At 38.2% G+C, this 18928-nt stretch overlaps 1 protein-coding gene across 1 annotated transcript; it reads left to right on the forward strand.

The window, feature by feature from the left end:
- Nucleotides 1-1062: 1062 nt before the first annotated feature.
- LOC127983957 (thrombospondin-1) lies at nt 1063-11831 on the forward strand. The gene is made up of 23 exons (XM_052586394.1): nt 1063-1298; nt 1402-1485; nt 2181-2740; nt 2824-2899; nt 3226-3315; nt 3417-3526; nt 3639-3764; nt 4294-4390; nt 5385-5558; nt 5644-5820; nt 5911-6084; nt 6168-6295; nt 6405-6557; nt 6647-6865; nt 6958-7065; nt 7500-7659; nt 7934-8052; nt 8642-8876; nt 8963-9190; nt 9300-9571; nt 9658-9755; nt 9846-9985; nt 10075-11831. Exons 2-23 carry the CDS (start codon nt 1422-1424, stop codon nt 10080-10082), a joined length of 3516 nt encoding a protein of 1171 aa, XP_052442354.1. The 5' UTR covers nt 1063-1298; nt 1402-1421; the 3' UTR covers nt 10083-11831.
- The last annotated feature ends 7097 nt before the right edge of the window (nt 11832-18928 follow it).

The following is an 18928-nucleotide window of genomic DNA, read 5'->3' on the forward strand; positions in this document are numbered from 1 at the left end:
AATATCTTTTTTTCATGCTTAACAGAAAAAAAAGAAAAAAACTCTTGAATTTTAATTTTTGAAAACAAACAAACAAAAAGCTCCACATGTCTCACCTTAAAAAGGTTTATTCCATTTTTTTTTTTTACATTTAGTATGGATAGATTTTCATACATACAGTTTTTACATACAGATTTTATACTGATACAGTAGATACAAAAAATTTAAAGCTGGTTTCAAACATTTAAAATGTTTCAAATTAATTTATTAACTTGTATCCTTCAAACCTTCATATTCTTGAAACATTTTTGGGTAAACAAAATTAATTCAGACAAGAACCAAAACAATGACCTATATTTTAGTTAATGTCATGCTGGGGCAGAATGTCATGCTGGGGCTGGGGCAGAAGTGTTTTCGATTTTAGAAATGTCAGTAACATTTTCAATATTACTTTGCCAAACAGTAGTTAAATATTTTTAATGTTAGCCTATTTTTTTATTTTATTTTTTGAATTGTTTTAAAAGTATCTAATGCTTAATGTTAACCTACCACATATAATAAAAGTATAAGTATAAGCAACTTTTACAGAAATCAACAATAGAAATCATTCAGGAGACCCAGGTGTTCAATTAACCACAGAACGGCCTCTAGCGGAGACACATGTTACTGCAGCGCTTCCACTAGCATCCTTTAAGATGCTGTGCATGGCACCGAGCACTCAAATAAAGCTTACTTGCTTGTTACATAAAATGCTCTAAAATAAAGTAGCCACTTGAACGTGAAAACGTTTTAGTCATTCATTATGGACAAATTCAAATAAAATATATACACAAGGAACGGTAGAGTAGAGACTTTTGTGACAAGAAATAACTGGAATTATTGAATGACAAAACAAACAGCAGTACTTGGATACAAAAATAATCAGGACCGCAGTAAAGAAAAAGGTAGTAAACGGAAGCAGCGGTCAGGAAAATCAAAAGTATGTTTATGGAATGTGTTCGTTGGAATGTGGTGCGTTTTTCCCCTCGTGTGTAACTCATACAAACGCTCTGTGAGGTAACGCAAGCTCGTCCCTTTTTCCTTCCAGCATCTGATTGGAGGAGACGCGCGCTCAGGAATGTCATGAAACTATTTAAATAGCACTTTGTTCTCTTCGGTAATCGTTAGATTGGCCACTGTAACTACAGCAAAGAAACACCGAATGCTGTAGACCGCAGTTAAACAGAAAAAAAAAATCTTTATTTTAAAACGACCTTTGACGCATCTTAGGAATTATATCACTTTACCCTGGATTTGCTGCTGTTTTAAACACTTGGAAGGTGCGTTTTTTCTTATATTTTAATAATTTATTGTTCAGAACTATTAAGGTTAAGTTTTGCTTAATTTTCAACAATTTATATATTTATTTGTGATTTCCGATAGGTACCAGAATAAGTGCTAAAATGAAGTCAGCTGCAATCTTTTTGCTACTGATGCTTTGGAGCTGCGAGAGCGCGAGAGTCGCAGGTGAGCGATGATACAACTAACCTGTAACTGATGGCGTTTAGCGTTTTTAGGGGATGTTGTTGTGGTTTAAAGTATAACTAGCTGTTTAATATTATAAAAATAATTGACAGTCAGTTGGTAATTATCGCAAAGTAAACTCCAACGGGCTGAGGGGGTCAATGAATGAGTTTATTTTGCAATAATGACTGACTTTACAATGCATTATTCCAGTTATTATACAGCTACTTAAATATATGTTTGACCCTGGACCACAAAACCAGTCATAAGTAGCACGGGTAGCCTAAGTTTGTTGCAATAGACAACAATACATTGTATGGGTCAAAAATATATATTTTTTTCTTTTATGCCAAATATAATTAGGATATTAAGTAGCCTAAAGATCATGTTCCATGACATATAAATATCAATAAAAAAAATAATAATAATAAAATAAATAAAATAAAAGAAGAACAAGAAAAAGTAAAAAGAGCCTTATGACATGAAAAAAAAATAATTTAAGTGTAATTTTATTAACGGATTATAGAGTAGAGAGAACAAGCACAGCTAGTCTTATGAAGGTGACGAATGAGTGGTCAAAAAATGTGACCGCTGAACTGACCAATCAGAATCAGATTCAGAAAGTCATGGAATCAAATCTGTCCATTAATAGCAAGTACATCATAACCAAATTTCTATATCTTCTGAATTCTTGGTAGAAAGTCGAGACGACAACAGCGTTTACGATCTGTTTGAGCTCGTCCAAGTGCCGAAGAAAAACCACGGGGTGACTCTGGTGAAAGGCGACGATCCGTACAGCCCCGCCTACAAGATCCTGAACCCCGACCTGATTCCCCCGGTTCCCGAGAGCGCCTTCAGGGACCTGATCGATTCCATCCACGCGGAGAGAGGATTTCTGCTTCTGCTCAACTTCAAACAGTTCAAACACACGAGAGGAAGCCTTCTGACCGTGGAGAAGAAAGATGGCTCCGGACCCGTTTTCGAAATAATTTCCAACGGGAAAGCCAATACTCTGGACATTGTATTTTCCACTGAAGACAAGCAACAGGTCGTGTCCATCGAGGAAGCGGATCTGGCTGTGGGCCACTGGAAAAACATCACGCTTTTCGTGCAGGAGGACAGGGTTCAGTTCTATGTGGGATGCGAGGAGGTGAATACAGCGGAGCTCGATGCTTCTATCCAGACTATCCTCACTCAGGAGACCCCAGGTGTGGCGAGCCTGAGGATTGGCAAGGGCGCAGTGAAGGACAGGTTCATGGTGAGTGCACGCTTCGCTGTCTATGAATCCTGTTGCGTGCCAAATACAGAAAGAAGCATTAATCACTTGTGGATTTTCTTTAGGGGGTGTTGCAGAACGTGCGCTTTGTGTTTGGTACCACACTGGAGGCAATTCTGAGGAATAAAGGATGCAAAAACTGTAAGTGTAATGCAGAACACATGCATATGAATCCGTTGGAAAACTACTTCTTGCAATCTTGATTATGCCACACTGACTTTGGTTTGGTGAACATATTTATTTAAAATATATATTATTTTATTTTGTATTCTATTTTAAATAACAAAAATAATATTAAGATCATAACTTCTGTGCCAGTGAATGAACAATAGCAATATAAGATAAAGACTCTAAGCTGCATTCACTATCATGAGCCTTTTTCATCTTTTTATTCAACGTTTCCATTAGCTCAATCATTTTTATAATGAACTTTAAGCCATCTGAATGCCCTTTCTTTCCTCTTGCAGCAATTATAACTGATATCATCACCCTTGACAATCCCATAAATGGATCCAGACCTGCAATCAGGACTGATTTCACTGGCCACAAAACAAAAGGTAATCCTTCCTTTTCAGTAATCCATACAATTAAAATATATGTAAGTTGAGAATCCAAATCTAGGATTAACCATTGCAAACTGTATATTTCTCATATGAAGATCTGCAGATGATTTGTGGCTTTTCATGTGAGGACCTGGCTGCCATGTTCAAGGAGCTGAAAGGTCTTGGTGTAGTGGTGCAAGAGCTGTCCAATGAACTCCGCAAAGTGGTGAGCAAAAAGTTGGTGCTTATGAGTATGCTGTATAGTGGACATAGATTATACTGTAAATTAACACACTCCATCCACATAATTGAAACTCAGTTTTTATTCTGTTTTCTAGACGGACGAGAAAAACATGCTCATTGGTGGCATGGGCATCCGTCCTGGAGTCTGTCTTCACAATGGAATTGTGCACAAAAACAAGGAGGAATGGACAGTGGACGATTGCACAGAGTGCACTTGCCAGGTAAGAACCCAATAACCTGCAGTGCAGACATGTACCAGTTCGAATCTGAGAGCTGCCTGCTCTGTCATTAAGCCACTAATTTGTGTGTTAGCGAGACGAGAGCCATGTCATGTGTGCTATGATAGACAGTACTGGTCTCAGTCTTGCCCATTGTGGCAGACTTAAGCCAGGTGTATCCATTTCCCTTAACCTCCTAGCCTGTAATTAAAAGTGTGAAATGGAGGCAGCTAAAGAAAATACCGTCCACTAAAGTAAGCTTTATAAACTAAATTTGTCATATACTTGCCTTTAGACTATTCTCTCTGAAGTGCCACGTTATATCAATACTGAGGAATACTTGCATGCCTAATTACACAGACCTATATACAACCAGACTTTATATCCACTCTTAAACTTGTTTAAGATGGCTTGAATGAAAATTGTAATGTGGAGTGTGGTGTTGCACTACTGCAAGAGGCTAAGGGTTTGTATTTCAGTCATGGCATATACTTTAACAAATGATTAATGAGAGTCATTGTGTTAACCGCAGAACTCTGCAACGCTGTGCCGCAAGATTTCATGCCCCCTAATCCCATGTGCCAACGCCACAGTGCCTGATGGGGAGTGCTGCCCTCGATGTGGAACCCGTAAGTCCAACTGAACAAATGTTACAAAGTTAGAAACAGACATTAGTTAGGGACTTGGAGTCATTGTAACCACTTTTTAGAATATAGTTTATATATTAGATAACATTACAAAAGATTTATATTTCAAATAAATTGGGTGCTTTGTATTCATCAAATAATTTTGAAAATCCTCAACATATAATCAACAGATTGCAACAAATCAGTATATCAGAATGATTTCTAAAAGATCATGTGACACTGAAGACTAGAGTATTGGATGCTGAAAATTCAATGTTGCACTCAAAGAAATAATATTGCACATTAAAAAAAAAAACTTTTTAACAGTATTTCATAATGTTACTCTTTTTACTTTATTTTTAATCAAATAAATGCAGCATAGGTGAGCTTAAGAGACTTAAAAAACTTTCTTGTCAACTTGAATGTACTTTATTGTTAACCAGGCAACATTCTGACTTTTAAAAGCTTTCCTATTGAAAGCGCTGTTGCTACCCAAACATCCACAGTCCTTTCTGTATCACACAATAGACTTCAACTGAAGTTTAACTAGTGAAAGGATCACTAGAGCTTTGTGCATCACTGAATCTCTAAATGCCCATAATTGTCTAAATTAGTTAAAGAGAGGTGGAAAATTGGTGCTGCATGGCAGAGACTCCAAAAATAAACATCAGGCTCTTCACGTCTTGAGGGCTCGTCGTGCATTGAAAGGATTTAAATTTAGTTTCAGCCTCATATGTTTGAACTTATGGCATAATCAGGGGTGTTTGCAAATACCATTTCTACATTTGGAGAAAGGTATCCCTGTGCATTAAATACACTGACATTTCCCCAGCATTCCAACTGCTTGGTTCATGCCAGGGTTCCCTGGAGTGCTCTGTCTCGAGCTGCCCAGGCTAAATTGAGTCCATTAAGGCCCAGTATTAAAAGCTTTTCTCCATTTTGCTGCTTTACAAAGAAAGAATAGCTCTGCTATTGTCTCATTTTGCTCTCTCGACAGCGAGCGACTCCGCTGAGGATGGTTGGTCCCCCTGGTCTGAATGGACCCATTGTTCTGTGTCCTGTGGAAGGGGCATTCAGCAGCGCGGCCGCTCCTGCGACCGCATCAATAACAACTGCGAAGGCACGTCGGTGCAGACGAGAGACTGCTACCTTCAGGAGTGTGACAAGCGCTGTGAGTGGTGCCCAGTGGCCAGAAGTGTCTATGGTTTTTCCTCGCAATAGAGGAGAAAAGTAATAACCTGCATCGTTTTAAACAGTTAAGCAGGATGGCGGCTGGAGTCACTGGTCACCCTGGTCTTCCTGCTCGGTCACCTGTGGTGCTGGTGTAATCACACGCATCCGTCTCTGCAACTCCCCAACACCTCAAATGGAAGGCAAAGATTGCCAGGGTGAAGGTCGGCAAACTGAAAAGTGTGAGAAATCACCATGTCCGGGTAAGTAAACACCCTATGCAGTATGTCCATTTTTTTTTGTTTATTAAAAAGTGCAATGGTCTAAATTTTTGTTGCACAATTTTGTCTTAGTCAATGGAGGCTGGGGACCATGGTCGCCCTGGGATACTTGCTCTGCCACCTGTGGCGGTGGAGTCCAAAACCGTAAACGTATTTGCAATAACCCGGTACCCATGTATGGTGGCAAAGGCTGTGTGGGAGATGCAAAGGCCAGCCAGATTTGCAACAAACAAGCCTGTCCAATTGGTGAGTTCTAGTGTCTCTCAAACCTCTAGATGATACTAGTCTGTGTTTCCGAGATAAATCATGTTTAATTTCATTTTTCACAGATGGATGCCTTTCAAATCCATGCTTTGAAGGAGCCCAGTGTACAAGCTTCCCAGACGGCTCTTGGAAATGTGGAAAATGCCCCACAGGATACACTGGCAATGGAATCACCTGCAAAGATATCAATGAGGTGCAGTACACTACTTTTTAGGGATGCACTGATATTCAAATCCTGGCTGATACTGAATGCAGTGAGCGGCAAAAATATCATCCCGATTGTCTTTTTCTCTTCGTTACAGTGTAAGGAGGTCCCCGATGCCTGCTTTGAATTTAACGGAGTCCACAGGTGTGAGAACACAGTGCCAGGCTACAACTGCCTGCCTTGCCCCTCACGCTACACTGGCCCACAGCCGTTTGGTCAAGGATTGGAGGACGCTGCTTCCAAGAAACAGGTAAATGAGAAAACACCGAAAGATTACGGATTACCTACGTTGCATCTGCTCATGAGCTAATATGCCGACTGATTCATCTTGTCCTGCAGGTCTGCACCCCTCGTAATCCCTGCCTCGATGGAAGCCACGATTGCAATAAGAACGCTCGCTGCAACTACCTGGGCCATTTCTCAGACCCTATGTACCGCTGTGAGTGCAGGCCTGGCTTTGCTGGAAATGGACTGATCTGTGGAGAGGACACTGATCTTGATGGCTGGCCTAATGCTGATCTTGTGTGTGTCGAGAACGCAACCTATCACTGCAAGAAGGTTGGCATATATTGGCTTTATTTGTTATAAAATACAAATCATTGTGGATATTATTTATATTCATATTTACTACTCTTTCTTTTTTTTTTAAGGACAACTGCCCCAATCTTCCTAACTCTGGGCAAGAGGACTATGACAAGGATGGCGTTGGTGATGCTTGTGATAATGATGATGACGACGATGGCATTCCTGATGACAGGGTAAAATATAGTTACATTATGAATATACATTATACAGTATATTCCACAGGTGCTCATTCCAGTCAAGTTACTTTTTGTACACTTCGCACCATGTATGAATGAAGAAAGAGAAGCCGCCCAAGGTGTGGAAAAAAAGTGCTGTGTAAAGTAAATTCAGTTTCTCTTGGAGACAAACCTCAAGTTCCACCAAAGAAGTACCTTTCTGAAAGACCTGCAGTGTATCTTGCTATTCCAATATTATCTTTGGTCCAGTTCCTAAAATAAGGCTCGCTTTTATCGTCGCGCTCCTCTAAATAGACCTACACAGCTGCAGCCAAATTACAAGCCTAACATCTAAAAGTAATAACCTTCGTGTGAGCGGGCCCTGTACAGAATCGCTCGGCTGTTATTTGCCATATGTTTCTCCATCTGAACCACGGTCTCTTTTAAAATAGGACAACTGCCCACTCATCTTCAACCCAAGACAGTACGATTACGATCGCGATGACGTGGGAGACCGCTGCGACAACTGTCCGTACAACAGCAACCCAGACCAGACCGACACTGACAATAATGGTGAAGGTGACGCCTGTGCTGTGGACATTGATGGAGATGGTACGAAACTCTGTTCTATTTGTTAATACATGGACATTCCTTGATAAACCTCCCAAGAGAACATCCATATGTAATAACAACATTAAACATAAAATCATAATAATGTCAATGTAAAAAATATAATTCATTTCTTTCTCTAGTTTTTTTTCCATTCCTTTGTTCATTCTTTATTTCAATTTTGCAGTATTGTCTTGACAGGTTGCATGAGAATCATTCTGCCTTTTTCCAGGGTGTTTTCAATCAGTCTTCACCATTATTTCATTCTGTTTGATAGGTATTTTGAATGAGAACGACAACTGCCCATATCTGTACAACACTGATCAGAAAGACACCGATCTCGATGGAGTTGGTGACCAGTGTGACAACTGCCCTCTGGAACACAACCCAGACCAGGTATGTATATGTGAGACTTGAACGAGTGAATGCCGCAGGTGTTTCAAACCATTATATAATCCATGGAGATCTACGAGCTGTTCAGCTCCCGAGCCTTTGCTAAAAAAATACCCAGAGGGTAGTCGCAGTCGCTACTAAGCTATGTAAGGGAGGAGTAAATCCTCTTCTCCACAATAAAGCACTAGGAGGCTTTTCAGCGACATTCACTAGTGTTCAGTTAACCCAAAGGATACGCAGAGGTAAAGAATGGTTATTAGTGAGGAGCGAGAGATTTGCCGGTGGGGTTATGCATGCCCTGTCGGCACTCAATCCCTGCGGCTCACACCTGTGCCATGGTTAACTGAAGAGAAGGAATGCACCCCTCCTTTCCTCATTAGACGCTGAAATGCGACTGTGGTAGTGCCAAGCTACAGGAACATGAGATTGCTTTCTAAAAAAGCTTTCACAGATAGGCCAAATAGGATAGTAGTTTTTACCTTTTATAAAAAGGCCCATTCTAGTGGGAATATTTTAACAAAGAAAGCCATACAGCTTTAAAGACGCCCTGAGACTTTGGTATTTAAAAGATTCTACCCTTTCACTCCGACAGGTCGACTCCGATTCTGACCGTGTTGGGGACAAATGTGACAGCAACCAGGATATCGATGAGGATGGTCACCAAAACAACCTGGACAACTGCCCGTACATCCCCAACGCTAACCAGGCTGATCACGACAAGGATGGTAAAGGAGATGCTTGCGACTACGATGATGATAATGACGGCATCCCTGATGACAAAGACAACTGCAGATTGGTTCCCAATAAAGATCAACTGGATTCTGATGGTCAGTTTAACATCTGAATATTCATAACTATTGCACTCACTAATGGAAAGATTTATACTTAATGGTTAAACTTCTTCCATTTGTAGGCGATGGACGTGGTGACGCCTGTAAAGATGACTTTGACCAAGACAATGTCCTGGATATCTATGATGTCTGTCCTGAGAACTTTGACATCAGTGAAACAGACTTCCGCAAGTTCCAGATGGTTCCTCTGGATCCCAAGGGCACTTCTCAGATCGACCCCAACTGGGTGGTTCGGCACCAAGGAAAAGAACTGGTTCAGACAGTCAACTGTGACCCTGGCATTGCTGTTGGTAGGTTCAGCTAAGCAAAAATAAACAGAAATACCTTGCACACATATCCAATAAATTTTAAATATGTGCAATTACAAAAAATCTGACTTTTACTTCAATTTCTTTAAAGGTTTTGATGAGTTCAATTCAGTCGACTTCAGTGGAACGTTCTTCATCAACACTGAGAGGGATGATGACTATGCCGGCTTCGTTTTTGGATACCAGTCCAGCTCTCGCTTCTACGTGGTCATGTGGAAGCAGATCACACAGACCTACTGGTCCAGCACACCTACCAAAGCACAGGGTTACTCAGGGCTGTCGATCAAAGTGGTTAACTCCACCACAGGCCCAGGCGAGCATCTGAGGAATGCCCTGTGGCACACTGGAGACACTCCAGGACAGGTATGTTTCACCAGGTTCACTGTGATAACACCAGGATTGAAACTCTTCATATGAATGCCAACATTTCTGTATGTGATCCATTTTAGGTGCGCACACTGTGGCACGACCCAAAGAATGTGGGATGGAAGGACTTCACTGCTTACAGATGGCACTTGACTCATAGACCAAGAACTGGACACATAAGGTAGCTATTACTAAAAAGATCATTAAATGGAATTCTGGAAGTAACTTGTTTATGTGCATTTCATAATTATCATATTTATATATATTTCAGAGTGGTCATGTATGAAGGCAAAAAGATCATGGCAGATTCTGGAAGAATTTATGACAAAACCTATGCAGGCGGAAGACTAGGTCTCTTTGTTTTCTCACAAGAGATGGTGTACTTCTCAGACCTCAAATATGAATGCAGAGGTGAGCGTCAACACATCACATAGACACCCAAATAAAAGTGTGTTTATTTTTTAAATATTAACACTTCCTGTCTTTCTGTTCTTTTTCAGATGCGTAATTGCACAGGCAGGAAGTTGATCAAAGAATGCACCTTTCCATATAAATATGTATTCCAGGCAAAGTCCAGGGACAGGTTTGATGCTACTTTTTCTGCTGCCGCTCACGGTGGAGTGAGAAAGCAGGTAGTCAATTTCAATGTAACTGTCACTGGTTGGGAAAGAAACCAAGTGGCTTCTGATTCAGAATCTGGACTCCTCCACCATTAGCAGGTAGAGCAGAAGAAAAGTCTCCCTCGCTTTGCTTAATTGGGAAGACTGCGATCTCTCTCTGAAAAACCTCATTCGGCTCTGTGTGGGAAGAGCTCCCACCAGACAGCTATGCACTTCAAAACCTTTACTCTCGCTCATGTTTTCATGCTCTCTTCTTGAAAAGCTGTCCAAATTATGGCTCCCTTAGAGAGAGCACCACCCTTTTAAAAAAAAGATTGCTTTTATAATATCCAGTATTTTAGCAAAACTTTAAACTGTTTTCTTGACTAGAAACAAAGCGTTGTGAATGTTTAAGATATTGAAGCAACAACAAATGGTTTAAAATCATTGTATAAGTACAAAAACACTATTTTTGTATTCCAAGCAGGTGATTTTAGAGGACACATTTTGAAATCTACATTTTTGTTTGTCTAGCTAAAGTTTCATCTTTTTAGCAAAGTCACATCTTAAGTATCATGAACATCCATTGAGGTCTGGCGGGAGATAACTTATGGTTTAGAGGGCATAGTTTTCTCAGGGCTAGATGGTTAAACCATTTTAACATATTCATTAGAAATGGCAAAATGAAAGGTTGTATGAAGAGGAATTAGACAGATCAAGGATTAAAGACAAGCCACATCTGGATACTAGATTACCAAGTACTCTAGTGTGAGGTTTTATTTTAGATGCTAATTTCTAAGGGAAAGATGGTTCTTTTAGACTTCCTATATATGTTTATGTAGCACTTACAAACACGTTTTGAGTTTGGCAAGACTGTGCTGTGATTTTGCTTCGAAAAGCACAAGCGAGGGAATTTCTAAAGACTGCCCTCACTAAAATAACTATTTCAACATGTATAAGAAAAATAAACTCTCTTAACCAGTGTTCTGTCTAAACCTACTCATCCAAACCTTTCCGGTCCAGAACCGTTCATCCGTCACCTCCAAAGGAGATGATCGTCTGACCTGTTTGCCTTTTCTGTAGAGAGAGAGATAAAGGAAACTTTAATGTACAAATATTACCTCATTGCTGTTTTGTAATTTGATCAAGCAAATGCTTTTAAGTACTTTTTCCTTTGCTTCAAGAAAACAAATTAGTTGCTTTATTGCTACTGTATCACAAGTTGTAAATAGTATATAGAACAAACAGCCAGCCCCACATCCCAATGGAAAATAGAGTAAAAAAACATTAAGGAATACATTTGCCAGTGTTTCAAATGTCCAGTACTTTTTTTGAGTTGATAAATTATTGCTTTATTGTTGTCTCTGTTCGTAAGACAGTTTCAATTGTGTGTAGATAAATGCTATTTAAATAATTTATCATGGAGTGCCGCCTGAGAAAGAGGCATTTCCATCTGTATAAACAGTTTGCACACTGACGTGAGGATGTTCTGTTCTTCATTGTTTGTATCTTTGTGTTGTTATTTTTGTACAATTAGTAATGCTTGACTGTAAACATTTTTACTTAGTTACACAATGCAAAATGCTATTTTTACGTATAGCGATTATTTTGGTACATACTTCAGAATAATAAACAGATGATAGACATTGTAAAACTGATGTTTATTGGCTTTGGCTGCTTTTTATTACTGCATGTTTGTGTCTTGTGAGGGTTTTTTCATTGTTCAACTGCATCTGTTCTGTGCGTGGCACGAAAGGTCAAAGCAATCATAAAACAAAAGTTCATAAAGGGCATCTTAGGCCCCAACATGTGCTTGAAAGCAAACAGCTACGTAGCATAAATGCCTTAAAAAGACACTAAACTTAGTTCCAAAAATAGTTAATGTCAGTTCCAAGTTGAAGGCTGAGACTACTCCATTTTCTTTTTCTGAAGACAGGCATGCATGTCTTCAGTAGAAGTGTGGAATGTTGCAGAAGCGCCTCTCCTCAGGGTTAATCTTCTAATACCTCACTTGCCTGTGGGGAAAACGTGAACCTTCTTGACCCATAGTGTGGCATTCGGGGTTTACTCAACCCAGATCTGCGTGATTTAGTGCTAGTCTGACAGGTGTGGGTCTGTAAACGCTTTCATATCATGCTGGCCGGGGATCAGAGAAGATATCAGGGTTACTCTGGAGATCCAGAGACAATCTGGGCACAAGACTGCAAAGTTGGTTTTCTTATTAGTTGTTCAAACTTCCAACAGACAAAAACTGTAAGAAAGATCCACAACATGACATATGATGTATGGAGATAATCTGCTTACTGAAGGTTTAAGTCTATTTCTAAGTCTTTTTGTCAGGGTTTGGCAAGGAAGAATCCAGATGCAGAATGAACAGGGGGACAAAGTTTATTAACAGAACTGTGAACACAAAAGGATGAAGCCCAAGGAATCACAGGCTTGGCACTGGGGTAGTAAAAAGCACCTTAAAGCACCAGAATGTCTGTCAGGCCAAAAGAGGCAGCGACCAGGTAGGACTCAGGAAGCTGAAAGAACCAACACGCACAAAGACAAGACAACAAGAGAGACGAGCGATAACACAGATCAAAAGTAAAGACTTGCAAAAAACTATAACCAGGTAGAGAAAACTAAATGCTAGAAATAATTAACTGTAAAAAAAAAAAAAAAAGCAAAACCAAATTAGACTAGATAAAATACACTGAAAAGCAAACTCTAACAAGATCAATGATACTAGCTATGAAGCAAGAAAAAAAAGGGGATGCAAAACGAACCAGCAAAGACAGACTGAAAATTAAGTGCAATATAATGCCGTCCACTCGTACACAGAGTTTTTTCCTCTGTTTAAAAAAAAATCTTAGTCCGCATGAAAATGCAAAAGCAAGCTACGAAGCACTGTCAGAAGCATGCCAAGCCAACAGGTGGAAATATGATCTCAACCTTAAAGCCATGTTGGCCAATCAGAAGCCTGAAAAAGTTTCCAGTAGGCAGAGATAACAGTGCATGCTCCCTCTTCAGAAGCAGTGTTGGGTAAGTTACTTTCAAAAAGTAATTAATTACTGTTACATCATTAAAACGTTATATTTAAAAATCTTTCCTCTGTCTGAAAAGTAACTTAGTTACTCAGTAAGTAACTTAATTATTCAAATTGTTATATTATGTTAATTCTCATTTGAAATTTCTAATGTTTTTATTAAACATTACGTTCAATACAAATTCAGTCCCATTAAACATTTAGTTAGCCCACATGACATCCATCTCTGGCTGTTGCCTAAAAAGACGGTTTTATGATGTTTAATACATTTGGCTGCTTTTAGTCTTACCCTGGAGTTGGTTCACCCTCCGCCTATGACATAGCTTTAGTTTCATATGGATTACTTAATCAGATAATATACGTTTTCGATTTGAATTAGTTCATTTAAAATTAGACACTTAAAGCTCGGACAGACTGTACCCTGCTTTAGTTTCTTACGGATTACAAAATCAGAGAATATTAGTTTTGATTTCAATTCGTTAAAAAGTACACAAGTTTTCTATAGACATATTCCTCATGACTCTGTGTCAAATTTATGTTTGTGACATGTAGAAACTGCTCACGGAGACCTAGACGGCAGAAAGTGCACCCTGTTTTTTTTTTTTGCAAAAGCACAATGTTTTGTTGTTATTGTCAGTGTACACAAATAAAAGTAGGTGAATGCACTGGCACACAGAGGGTTAAATACTTTGCGTGTGGACAAATGGCCAAACCGCATAAAAAAGCTGTGGTTATGAAAATACCTGCGTTCGTGTGGATAAGGCCTAAGGGAGCAAAGCACACAAGGATCAGGTGAACATAATCAGACAAATCAGGATCAAACAAGGGGGAGTGGTAACTGAAAATAAGGAGCAAGGAAAAGGGGAGCACATGGCCAACACAAAAAAAGACACGTGCTCAGGAACAAGACAAACAGACATTATACAAAGACAAGACTGACAAGGATGCCAGGGCAGGACCCTGACACTTTTTAGTTGTGTTCCATAACTTTCATGGTGTTCTTGGTGGTTAGGCCTCCCATTCATATTTACGGCTTAAATATACATGCAATAAAAATTACATTCTTGCTATATGAATAGAAGCTGTAAATTTAAAGTGTCTGAGGTACTGTCTGGTTATATATAAATCTTGAGGTTATTTTTTGAGGCAGTAAAAACAGTAATAATACAGGCTGAGGTTTTAGTTCTTACTTTTGAATTGTTTTTAAATGTAGTGAGTTTTTTATATAACAATTGGGATTGGGGAGTAATTTAGCTGGGCAAGTATAACAGTTTGACACCCAAAGTGTTCTTCCCCATATTATTCCTCTAATGGCAAAGGTGAATTTTTAGTAGCCATTTCTATAGTCTCAGTCACATGATCCTTTGGGAATCCTCAAGAAACATTTCTTGTTATTATATTTTGTCATAAAATATATGAAAATGTATAAACAATATAAAGAATGATTGATTAATAAATGACTGCATAGCAGAATTAGCATTGACACTGATGTCATGATTTAAAAGCATCATGTGAATCTGAAGGTGTCAGAAAGCTTTATTGTAATCTGGAGCCGTTAGTTGCTGTCTTACATTCTAACATTTGTAATGTCAGTCTTTGTTATTATTTGACCAATATGAAATCAGTGTGTATACAGCGCTCCCATTTGTTTATTTAGAGTGAACAGTAGCATAAATTGTTGTTTTCCATGATGAATCCAGGTGAATGTATACTGTACTGTCTGTGGCAAAAAAGGAAGCCAGAGACTAATAATTTACTATTCATTAAGGCACTGGCATGAGATGAGAGGCCATGCGGGAAGTTGAAAGGAAGTTGCGCTAGCTTTTAATTTCCTCGAGTGAGCTCCTGCTAACTCATGGTTAAAACGGATCCTGTAATTCATGCAGCTCCCACTGTACTGTATCAGACAGACAAACAGATCAAATCACAAGCAAAGCTGCTGTACGTGTGTAAATAAAACAGCACATATAATGAATGATGACTTTCAGGCTTATTTTTGTTGTAGGGAAAATTACATTTATGTACAAGCTGGTCATAAAATTGTATCTATACAAATACAGACTTCAGGAATACACATAAATGTTATACACACGTTAAACACCTAATATACACACGATGATACACTTTCCTGTCTTTATTTAAAAAAGGATTTATCAGTGTTATGGCCTTTAACCGATAAATGGCCAATTTATTATTTTTTTTATTTTTTTATTTTTTTTAATGATTTATTTTACATTAAAATCAAAACAGGACTAAAATCAATTGTTTTATATTGTCACTTAATTTAGAAATCACAACACAAAGTACATATGAAAAGTGGATATTAATTTCTTGGAAATCTTTCTAAAGGTTTCTTTGAGTGTTAAATTCAGACTTGAGTGTTTAATTGAGTGTTAAATGGCAGCAAATGTCATCCACATGTAAAAGTAGCAGAAATGAGTATACAGTATTAAACATCTGAATACTCAAATATCAATTGTCTGATATAAAAAATTGAAAATTCTCTAATATCGGTTGCTAAATAATATGATACCGATACATCGCTCATCCAAGTCACTTTTAGTATAATTTAAGTAGGCTACTTCTATGATAGAAATTATTTTTATAGTTTTAGTAAATGATAACAATACTGGTTCAGATGTTTCCTTGCAACTGCATAGGGAAACTTCCACAGAAATCCGATATTACCACCAAACATATCTATACGCAACAGCTATGTTTAGTTTAGTTTCAAAGTTCTCTCATTTGAGCAGAGCAGTATTTGAACAGAATATACTGTATATATATATTACAAGAAGATGAATTTTATGACTGAATAGTTTCTCAAGAGTGAAAGGAAGAATCAGGCTTTAGCAAAGCAATGTTGTTACTTCACTGATGTGTGAAATACCAGGCTCAACTGTCATATGCATACAGTACATGTCAGTACTGACTGTGCACTCCTGCAGCCTGCTTGACATCGCGTGAGAGGGGATGTTATACCCACAGGTGTTTGCTTTTCCATTTTGTTTCAAGCCCAGGAAAAGCTGGACAAGGTTGTGACATCATATGCTCGCTGTGTGACAGACAGCTGAGAAGCATTACACGCGTGCAGAGATCGCCACTTTCAGTCACCCTGAGGAGAAACGCAAGTCATAAATAGACACATTCATTCTGGTCTGACAGAACAGACAAGCTCTCTGAATAACAGCTTTCCATAGCATAACACAGTTTGAGGACTATATTATGACACACGTGTCCGTATTAAAGTAAACTGCATCTCTTCAAACTGTATCCGGTTTCACAGCATCTATAAACATACAGTACTCACTAAGCATGGGGAGATATTGCACAACACGGTCATCATGCTCTGTGCTAATGCTACTAAACCGTAATACTGAGAAACTAACATTTTAGACAAAAAAAATGTCAAGCATTTTTGTTGATTTTTACTTCTGCAGAAAAAATGGTTACAAAGGAAGCCACAGAAAATCTGTCATGTTTCCACAAACAGTGAATGAATCAGTGTTCTTGAATGAATCGGTTGAGTGACAGATTCAATGACTCACTCAGTTTGTTCCTGAATAAACCAGTGTTATTGACAAATCGGTTGAAGGACTGAGTCAGTAACTCACTTATTTGTTTAGAATCGGTTGAATGAATCATTCAACTCACTTACTGGTGTAACGACACAACCTGCAAGAAGAAAAGGGGAAAAAAAATTCTTACAGCCACAAGCTTTGACTTTTCATGCACAGATGATACCCAAAGAGTGTGGGCCAAGAGAGCAAATATGTATCTGTGACTGCACCCTAATATGAACCAGAAATGAACCCCGTAACAACCAGCCCCGGTCTACTTAGTATTAACAATGAGTTGATTTAAAGTCAATCAATTTCACTTAGAAAACTCTTTTGATTATCAGCAGTAACACACTGGGTAAGTCATCTCAGATTTATTTTGTTGACTCATCTGTTAGCTGAGCTCTGAAGCCGGATCCTCCAGTGTTTGAACAGTGGGCAGAGCAGACTGTCTGGACAAGATGGATGAACTGTCTGGCCAACTTACACTGTGCGCTTCTTAGGGATCTGACGGCAGCCCATATATAAGTGACCACCACAGACAGCTGAGAGTTGCCTCTGTGCCACAATATTTACCCTGCAAATGTTTTGGTTTCCATACATGCAACTGATAAATAATTACACTGTATACTTGTTTAAAAGTTTTATTAACCTGGTTTAAAGCTTTATTTCAAAAAGACCTAAGTTTGTGTCCTTGTTTTTCCTGTTTTTATTTTTATTTTTCATGAATTACATATTATTATTACTTTTATATCATACATAATCATTTCATTATAAATATTTTTCTTTTTAAAAAAATGTTTACTCCTTTAAAGCTTTAATGGAAAAGTTCAATTAAAATTGTATTTTAATTATTAGATATGTTTAGCACATGTATAGCAAATTAGAAATATACAAATAATATATAAATAATTATATAAATATTAAAATAATTCAAATTAAACTAATGTAAATATTATTATATCTTGTTGATTAATTAATAATAAGTAATCCAATTAATTAATTAAGAAAATAATACAATTTGTTTAATCTATAATATGAAATGTTTGAATATATGTAGCATATTTTAAAAAATGAAACTAAAATAATTAAACTATAATATGAAACAAACATTTGGCTTATGATATAGTTTGAGTTTATATAAACATTTTTCATGAGTGATGGGAAGAAACATTAATAAACTTGTCCTATTTGCATGGCATCGATGATACCGAAGAACAGAGGAGTGAGTGAACATGATGGCTAATATTGGGTTGCGCACATCCCTATTTCCCCAGCATTCTCTACAGGGCTGGACAAAAGCCCCACAGAAATGTGAGCTTATGGAGTGCATGGTCTCTTTGCCTCAGATGCATGAATGAGCTCCTTTAGAGAGTGGGACTGGAGTGAACACCTCACAGCAACACATAGTGCTGAGGGAGATAAAAAACACACACTCTCACACACATAATCCTCCTCGGCCTCTCACTCGAACAATGAACATCGGACCTACATCACTGCCAACACTTGCTGCTCTGCAGCTGTGCCCATCTGATTCAGTCGCTCAAAAGAGAACGCTGCATATCCTACTTTAATATGAAACCAGAGCTTTGTCTCAACAGCTACTTTACTGAAACAAATACTTGTTGCTGTTGTAGCCACTGTTCAAATCAACACCATCAATTGATCCAGTTTCTCATATACACTTAGCAGGAACCAGCACTGAAAGAAAATAGCACAGTCTTTGTCCAGGCTGTGGGAAATTTCTGCTGATTTCACCAAAACCCAGAATGGTGCCCACCAGGTGAGAGCTCTATAGAAAAATTGTCAACAAACTCTTTGTACATGAACACCTGGTTTATGCATGTTTAGACATTCAAATCAGTATTCATTTCCCTATAATGTACTGGCTTGATGAATAGAGTATAGCAGTTTTGACTCTTGTTAGGAGTTCAAAAAAAAAAAACATGAAATTATTTGAATACACCTCTTCTATGACAAGCATGTTTTTAAAATTCACTATTTGGCATATGGTCAAAAAAAGTCACGGATAAAAATATCCAGATATTCTAAGGGAGAAAAAAATAAAACATTTAACAATTCACAAAAAGGAAATCATAAAAAGCATTTTGGTAAATACAAAGTGAAATATAAATATATTTTATATATATAATATTTCACAAGA

This window comes from Carassius gibelio, chromosome B20, assembly GCF_023724105.1.
Source record: "Carassius gibelio isolate Cgi1373 ecotype wild population from Czech Republic chromosome B20, carGib1.2-hapl.c, whole genome shotgun sequence".
NCBI classification, from domain to species: domain Eukaryota; kingdom Metazoa; phylum Chordata; class Actinopteri; order Cypriniformes; family Cyprinidae; genus Carassius; species Carassius gibelio.